Source organism: Babylonia areolata, chromosome 10 (genome assembly GCF_041734735.1).
Source record: "Babylonia areolata isolate BAREFJ2019XMU chromosome 10, ASM4173473v1, whole genome shotgun sequence".
Taxonomy (NCBI): domain Eukaryota; kingdom Metazoa; phylum Mollusca; class Gastropoda; order Neogastropoda; family Buccinidae; genus Babylonia; species Babylonia areolata.
In genome coordinates this window covers 5,826,173-5,835,734 of record NC_134885.1, presented here as the reverse complement: position 1 = coordinate 5,835,734, position 9,562 = coordinate 5,826,173, and the positions used below count along the sequence as shown (strand labels likewise).

Genomic DNA, 9,562 nt, shown 5'->3' with positions numbered 1-9,562 from the left:
CCATCATTCATACAAGCTAACTTAACTCTGTTGTTCCATCAGTCATACAACCCTTGCCTCACTTAACTAAGCTGTTCCATCGTTTGTACAACCTCTGCCTCACCTAACTAGGCTGTTCCATCATGCATGCAACCATCAGCCTCTTTTAACTCCACTGTTCTATCATTCATCCAACCTCCTCCTCAATAGACCATTGGAGAGTTCCGCGGACATCTTGGATCTTGCGCATGTGCATCTAACTTTAATTTGAAATTGGACCAATGTCAAAGGCGATCGACATGGACAAAAGCAGCAAACATGTGCCGGAGTCCTCCATTTCTTCAGTTGACAGCCTCCATTGCTACAACCAAACTCTAATCAATGAGGTGCCATCGTATGCGCACACAAAACAGAGCAAAAAATCGAAAAAAAAGAGAAGACTGCTGTTTTGCATGTTCTGCCTCTCTCGATCGCCTTTGTTGCTCTGATTTTCGGAGAGCCAATCAACTTCATGAGCACAGATCATGTGATGTGCCTCTTTCAGTCATGTAAGCACGGAACTCTCCAGCGGTCTATTAACTTGGCTGTTACATCATACATGCAACAGTCACCCTCTCTTAACTCTGCTGTTCCATCATTCATACAGCCTTCGCCTCACTTAACTTGGCTGTTCCATCATACATACAACCTTCGCCTCACTTTACTTGGCTGTTCCATACATACAAGCAACCGTCAGCCTCACTTAACTCTGGTGTTCCATCATCCATACTTAACTCTGCTGTTCCATCATACATGCAACCGTCAGCCTCTCTTAACTTGACTATTCCATTGTACATACAACCATTAGCCTCTCTCAACTTGGCTGTTCCATACACATGCAATAGTCAGCCTCTTTTAACTTGGCTGTTCCATCATTCATCCAGCCTCACTTCACTCTACTGTTCCATCATACATACAACCATCATCTCACGTAACTTGGCTGTTCCATCAAACATGCAACCTTCACCTCACTTAACTTGGCTGTTCCAACATACATGCAATTGTCAGCCTCTTTTAACTCTGCTGTCCCGTCATTCATAGAATCCTTGCCTCACTTAATTTGGCTGTTCCATCATACATACAACTGTCAGCCTCACTTGACTTGGCTGTTCCATCATACATACAACTGTCAGCCTCACTTGACTTGGCTGTTCCATCATACAAACAACCGTCAGCCTCTCTTAACTCTGCTGTTTCATCATTTGTACAACCTTTGCCTCGCTTAACCTGGCTGTTCCATCATACATGCAACCGTCAGTCTCATTTAACTCCGCTGTGTTCCATCATTCATACAACCTCTGCCTCACTTGGCTGTTGCATCATGCATGCAACAACCGGCCTCTCTTAACTTGGCTGTTCCATCATACATGCAACCGTCAGCCTCTTGTAAATCTGTTGTTCCATCATTCATACAACCTCTGCCTCACTTAATTTGGCTGTTCCATCATACATGCAACCATCAGCCTCTCTTAACTCTGCTGTTCCATCAGACATACAACCTGACTTCACTCGACTGTTCCATCATATATATATATATAAATAACCGTCAGCCTCACTTATCTTGGCTGTTTCATGCGTGCATGCAACCTCACTTAACTCAGCTATGCCATAAGGCATATTTGGCTGTTTCATCACTCATTTAACCTCACTTTACTTGGCTTATCCATCTTACGTGTAACTGTAACCCTCACTTAAATCAGCTGTTCCATCATACATGTAACCTCAGTTAATTTGGCTGTTTCATCATACATACAACTGTCAGCCTCACTTAACTCGGCTGTTCAATCATACCAGTAACCTCATCTGATTCACCTATTCCATCATACATATCATACGTACAATCTTACTTAAATCGGAAATTCCATCATACATACAACATCACTTATTATAGCTGTTCCATCATACATACAACCTCACTTCACTTGGCTGTTCAATCAGATATGCAATTTAATTCATTACAGCTGTTCCATTATACATGCATACTCATTTAACTCGGCTGTTCCATCATACAACTGTCAGTGTCACTTCACTTGGCTGTTCCATCATGCATACAACCAACAGCGAAGTTAACTTCGCCGATCCATTATACACATAATCATCACTCTCACTTAGCTGTTCCATAAACAGCAAACAGCTACATCGCTCTTTAAACAAGTCCATGAAGATATCATCTACTTTGAATTGTATGGCTTGCAATTGTAACTACCGTCACACACAGTGTACACAAAAAAACAGAGAGGAAATACAAGCCTTGTAAAATAAGATCCAGAGAAATGAAACAACCCAACACTGCAATGTACAGTGTGGGTATGCAAGCACACAGTCACTGCTACAGGGCTAGCAGACTATGTCAGTCACATGCATTGTGTCCTCCACACAACTGGTGAAAAAGGACACTGTTCAATAAAACCACACACTTTATATGCTAGCCCTACCACACAACTCAGGATCTAAAAGCTTCACCCAGATCATGTTCTAACAGTATAACCATCTTCAGTCTTTTACAGTCCATGTGTGTTACACCAACCCAATGCACTCACACACCTAGATAGACTACACAACTTACTGATTACAAGACACTGGTGCATTGTGCCTGGAACATAGTCTTACACTTTTAAAACACATGGTGCCTGGGACATAGTCTACACTTTTAAAATACATGTTGCCTGGAACATTGTCTATGCTAAAAAGAACAACAACAACAACAAAAAACCCACCACACACACAAAAAGACACATGGTGTCTAGAACATCTTCTATGCTTTTAAAACACACGGTACCTGGGACACAGTCTACACTTATAAAACACAAGCAGCCTGCAATATAGTCTACACTTTAAAAATACATGGTGCCTGTAACATTGTCTACATTTAACTGCGCATAGCCTACTCTTTTAAAATAAATGGGGCCTGAAAAATACAGTCCTCGCTTTTAAAATACATGGAGCTGGGATTTTCATTTATGTTTTCAAAGCCAGGGGAATAAATGTCTGGGGCAGAGAAAGTAAGAAGAGGAATAGTAGAGATCACATGCAAAAGGGCATTAAACAAAAAGCACCAAAAAGCAGTACACTGTTATTCCCCCACAAAAAAAAAAAAAAAAAAACACAAACAAACACTTGACTACTTGTATCGTGAACATAACATTCCAGCCTGATCCCACTGTTACCAGCATTAAAACAGGCTTGAAAAAAAACAACAACCAAAAAACCCAAAAAAAACCCAACCACCAAAAAGGCATCCTGTGAAAAGAAATCCCTGCTGACTTGAAAGCAAAGAGCAGAGAGAATTGTGACCCAAGGCCCAGGGAATGAGGACAGAGTCGGCAGAGGCAGAGGCAGAGGGAGAGTGATGTGGACAGCAACATACAGTGACAGGAGACAGCGTAGGACACAGTCATCACCACCAACAATAACAACGCTGCTGTATTTCCCATATGACTAACATGTTTCATTACAAACTTACCCTCTAATAAGCCATGAACAAAATTTTTAAAACATTTTAATAGCCATAAACAAAGAAGAAAAAAAAAGAAAATATATTCATTTTGTTTTTGATGAATTTAATCCTAAACATTTCAATAGCCATGGATATAAAAAAACGAAGATATATTCACATTGTTTTTGATGAATTTAATTATCCTTGGTGTAAATCTGATCTGGATATACTTCAGCAAAGTACACTTTAAAAAAAAGTGTAAGTTTTTACTTTTGATTTCCTTTCATACTAAAACATATACAGCACACGTCCTATTAATAAAACAATAAAACTTACAAAAGAAAATAATAGTCTAATACTTAACATAAAACCATATACATACCACTATTCAAAGTGTGTTTGCGTACCAAGCCCAAAAACTCAGACGACAAAGCTCAAAATAAATAAATAAATAAATGAATACATAAAATTTGACATGCCATGAAGACATTTCTGTGAACTCCCAGCCTGTGAACAGTTCAGTTCCAAAACAAAACTTTCAATGCAATGCGTAAACTTTCAGTTTTACGCTTGACACGCCCTCTTCAGTTCAGTACCGGACTGTTTACGAATAATAAGCGAAATGGAGGCACTGCGGCGGAATCAGTAAGCGTCGGACTTTTGATCCAGAGTTCAGCAGTTCACCAGGGTTCAGGGCCCTGTTTCGGTATGGTATTACGTTTTTGGGAAAGACACTGTACTCTGATTTTCCTCACATTACCCAGGTGTGGATGGGTATCTGACTTTGGCTGGAGATGGTTAAACCAGCAGAAGGAGAGGAGTGGAGCCCTGCATTCCTGTATCAAGCCCTAAACACAGTGGACACGAAATCACTGCCCCGGTGGTCATCAACGGCTATGGGACCTTTAACCTTTTAAGGGGAAAATCAGTTTGCAATTCCTGAGCACTGTACACAAAGAAACAGTCAACAGCAATCAGATGTTCTTTCACTGTCAGAAGTCCTGATAATTACAATTTTTTTTAAAAATTATTAAAAAAAAAAAAAATGACTGCTTCCCCTGTGACCATCTTTTCTTTTTCTTTTTTTCATGAATGTTTTCAGTTTGATCTTAATACTTGCTAAGAAATTCCTGAATGGTTATAATTTTCATTATTTCAACAATTTACTTTCCTTCACTGCTTGCCAATGTCTTGGCACTTTTGATGTTTAGGGTTAATTCTTCTGGACAATCTGTCTTGGAATTTTGATGTTTGGGTAATTTGCTGGACAATATGTCTCAGTACTTGTTCGGAGTAATTTGCTGGGTAATGTCACGGAACTTTTGATGTTTCAGGTACTTTGCTGGACGAAACATTTCAGATTATATTCCTGCACTCTGAACCACACCACTGGCCTACGACTTGATACTTTCGATGTTTCACTACTCTGCTGAACATTTCCCGAACTGCCTGCTGATTCCAGACCCTGCCTGTCCACAGACTGAGAGCCCACTGCCTGCAGAAGGAAGGCGACAGAGGTGAGCGTGATTCAGGGGAGATTACCTGGGTAGGAGGAGGGCGGCAGGTAGCCCGCCCCTTGGCCCTGGGGCCGAGTGCCGTGGCCGTGTCCTCCTGCGGCCAGCTGAGCGGCCAAGGTGTGGCCGTGGTGCGCACACAGACCCTCCAGACTAAAGGGCAGGTTTGGGGGCGCCCCTCCACCACCTCCACCACCACCACCACCACCACCACCCGTGCGTTCAGAGTACCGAAAGTGGACCACTGGCGGGGCGACAGGATGAGTGCAGTGCCAGAAGACAAGAGACAGGCAGCAGGAAGAAAAAAAAAAAGAAAAGAAAAAAAACAAAAAAAACACAACAAAAGATTGGTGACATGCAGCTACATTTTGCGTGCGGAGGGAGGAGGAGGAGGAGGGGGAGGAGGGGAGTGAGGGGGGGGGGGGAATGGGGCGTGTGTGTGAGGCTACAGGCTGGCTACCAGCAGCTTGCTTGTCTGTCACGGTTACCTCCCCCTACTGTCTCATTTCTGTCCAGGTCATCACATTTCATATTCACTGTGGACTATCTTTCACACCGTAATGACATACAGTTCCAATATGTTTGGGGTTTCCGCCAACAGGCTTTAAACATTTTTAAGTGCTACACAAGTGAGACTGTTCATATTACAAAAGTTGTAACTGTTACAGTACCATTTATCAACTGATGATTACTCTGCAAAAGATGTAACCATCACAGTATCATTTATTAACTGGTGATTACACTTGATATTCTTAAAGATGCTGCTGATTTTAATATCTAAAGAACTGTTACAGAAATTTCAATCTTAAAAAAACCCAAAAAATTTCAGTCATCTGCTAATGACTGGACTATCCTGACTGCAACATTTACTGATTAAGAAAAAAAATACTGCTACAAAAATGTTAATCTTAATGTACTAATGATTTCACAAAATATTTTCATTGCAACATATACTGCTTTGAAAAAAACAACAACTGTTGCATAATGACAGTTATGCATTGTGCTCATACAGTAAAAGATACTGATATAAATAATACTGTTAGAGAAAATCAATGTTAATTAACCGATTATTACACTTAATACTCCAAGTTTGAAGAAAAAAAAGTGATTTAATTTAGGTTTAGTTGTTTCTTTCTTTGACATAACAATCACAAAACTGAACAGATGAAACTACTTAAAGCTGGACCATAAAAAAATACCTTTCCAAATAAAACATGTAAATCATAAGTACTGCTACCCTACAAAAGATTGCAAATATGTGAATAACCATCACTGCTATCATATTTATTGTTTCTATTATTATCATTATCACCATCATTATGGTCATCATTATCACTGCTGTCATACTAGATATACTGTTGCTGATGTTGTTTTCTTACAAGATTTTAATAATTTTCAGACAAATCTGACCCAAAACAACTGCTGGCAACCAGCCAGTGCTGAGAAGAGAAACTAGACACAGCCCATGGCATATTTTACATACTCAGTAGAACTACTGGACACAGTTCATATAGCCACTGGTATCACATCTTCAATAGAACTACTGGACAAATCTTAGCCTTGATAGACATTTTCAATAAAACCAGGCCGGTGCAGTTAAAGCATAACATTGTTCAGTCCTCTGAATAAAATCATACTAAACAAATGAATAAATAAATAAAGACAGAACAAAATGAAATATAACAAAATATAATGAAATAAAATAAATTTGAAATAAAATAAAACAAAGAAGAGCTCAGAACATTGAGCAAAATAACAGGAAACCAATGGCCTGCAATATATATATATTCCTTTTACACTGTTCAAAGCCATTCCTGCAAAACCCCCAAGGATTACATTTCCTCTTGCAATGCTCAAAGCCATTCCAGCAAACCCTCAATCTTTATTAAGGCAGTTCTATGCAGCTTGAGAAAGAAATGTGTGTATGCAAAAAAATCACAAACGGAAGTTTCACATACAAACTTATGACTTTAGAATAAGACATAAATAAGTCAAAAGATAAGAAATAACAAATATATGCATAGCTGAATACTGTAGCATATGATGAAATATGCTCAACATTCCTATTCAAAAGAAAACATCAGGCACGTTCATAAGTCTAAGTCCTTCATCTGTTTCAATAATACTCATCATTCCATTCATCCAATCCCACAATAAACCAGTCATGAGTCTGTATTGTCCACCGGTCAATCACAGTGCATTCACAGCCAAAAACAGACATAACACGGATGTCACACAAACAAACATTTCCGAGGCAGTACAATTTTGGAGAACAGAAAGTCATTGATAAGCATGAAAAAAAACACCCATTCTTCTTCTTCTTCAAAGTCTGCAAACTGAGGTAACATTCTGCAAGCATCATGTGCAAACCCAACAGCAAACATGATGCAGTCATGGAACATTTCATAGGAAAAGCACATTCCCCCGAAAAAGAAGATTGGTGCAATGTGCAGAACAAATGTCATCTTATAAATGTGCAACAGCAGAGCAGTTAGAACAAACATAATCACAGATGGATGGTACAGCCAAACAATTATCACAACTGTCCTTACAGATAGGTACAACAGACATGTGATTAGAACAAACGTCCTTACAGATGGGTGCAACAGACATGTGATTAGAACAAACGTCCTTACAGATGGGTACAACAGACATGTGATTAGAACAAACGTCCTTACAGATGGGTGCAACAGACATGTGATTAGAACAAACGTCCTTACAGATGGGTGCAACAGACATGTGATTAGAACAAACGTCCCTACAGATGGGTGCAACAGACATGTGATTAGAACAAACGTCCTTAAAGATGGGTACAACAGACATGTGATTAGAACAAACGTCCTTACAGATGGGTACAACAGACATGTGATTAGAACAAACGTTCTTACAGATAGGTACAACAGACATGTGATTAGAACAAATGTCCTTACAGACAGGTACAACAGACATGTGATTAGAACAAACGTCCTTACAGATAGGTACAACAGACATGTGATTAGAACAAACGTCCTTACAGATAGGTACAACAGACATGTGATTAGAACAAACGTCCTCACAGATGGGTACAACAGACATGTGATTAGAACAATCGTCCTTACAGATAGGTACAACAGACATGTGATTAGAACAATCGTCCTTACAGATAGGTACAACAGACATGTGATTAGAACAAACGTTCTTACAGATAGGTACAACAGACATTACAACAAACGTCCTTACAGATAGGTACAACAGACATGTGATTAGAACAAACGTCCTTACAGATAGGTACAACAGACATGTGATTAGAACAAACGTCCTTACAAATAGGTACAACAGACATGTGATTAGAACAAACGTCCTTACAAATAGGTACAACAGACATGTGATTAAAACAAACGTCCTTACAGACGGGTACAACAGACATGTGATTAGAACAAACGTCCTTACAGACAGGTACAACAGATATGTGATTAGAACAAACGTCCTTACAGATAGGTACAACAGACATGTGATTAGAACAAACGTCCTTACAGATAGGTACAACAGACATGTGATTAGAACAAACGTCCTCACAGATAGGTACAACAGACATGTGATTAGAACAAACGTCCTTACAGATAGGCAAAGTCAGAACTAACTAACATATAGGTATTAAACACAAATGATTAGAACAAATGTCCTTAGAGATAAGTACAACAAACAAGTTATTAGAACAAACGTCCTTAAGACAAGTACGACAAACATATGTGGATGTTAGAGGGTGCAACAGTTCAGGAACTGGAAAACTGATCCTAATTCAGTAGAGCAGGTACTTTACCATAGGATACAGTAGAGTAGGTACTTTACCATAAGTTAGTATTTGTTTTAAAAGGTTTACCATTTATTTCACAACATTAAAAGCGTGTGCTTGTAGTGAGGAAAAGTTTATTGCAATTATATTAAAAAAAATTCTTTCATTTACTTAAGCAGAGGAGATTTCCATCTATTCTTGTAGACATCATTATCTCTGTGCAATAAATGTTTGAATCCAAAGATTCTTCAGTCCCCTTACAACACAGGACAATGGGTCTAAGGACAAAAAAGAAACCACACCAATAAACACAACCACTTGTCATTTCACAGGTATCCCTTCATCAGCCCGAGAGACGTGCACACAGCGCTGAAGTAAAAACTGCAATGATGCAAGCTAGGGCATTAACACCACTTTGTTCTCTGTGTGACTAAAAGATATGAAGTACAAGACAAGAGCAAATGACCACACTGCTTATTCCATGATAACCCAGGTCCCCAACACCAAGCCAGCAGGTAGGACAGCCGTCAGGTGAACAAACCAACAAACAGGTGTGTGCAGAATATCATTATCTTAGAGTTAACTCTCTCCATACAAACGGCGAAAGAGACGACGTTAACAGCGTTTCACCCCAGTTACCATCATCAAAATATTGCAAGCGGAAGGCTCTTATACTGAAGAGGTGAATGTTGACAAAGAATACCACAATTCTGACGACGGAAGCTAAAGGTTGGGTCATTCAGACACCCACTGGACATCCGAGTGGTCTGTGTAGAGGAGAAGAGAGGACTGGCCGTACTGAGTTAAGCAGTTTATATCTTT

General features: G+C 39.5%; 1 protein-coding gene across 3 annotated transcripts in view; it reads right to left on the bottom strand.

Annotated features, from left to right (window-relative positions):
* Positions 1 to 9,562, bottom strand: part of LOC143286741 (uncharacterized) — a 148,351-nt gene that overhangs the window by 38,816 nt on the left and 99,973 nt on the right. Inside the window, exons 28-29 of one of the 3 annotated variants that reach the window (XM_076594463.1) lie at positions 4,997 to 5,212; positions 2,585 to 2,611 (exon numbers count right to left, since the gene is read on the bottom strand). The exons of the other annotated variants lie outside the window; for them this stretch is intronic. Of the exons in view, the coding sequence (XP_076450578.1) occupies positions 2,585 to 2,611; positions 4,997 to 5,212 (243 nt within the window). The remainder of the gene's footprint in view (positions 1 to 2,584; positions 2,612 to 4,996; positions 5,213 to 9,562) is intronic. 3 annotated transcript variants of the gene reach the window in all.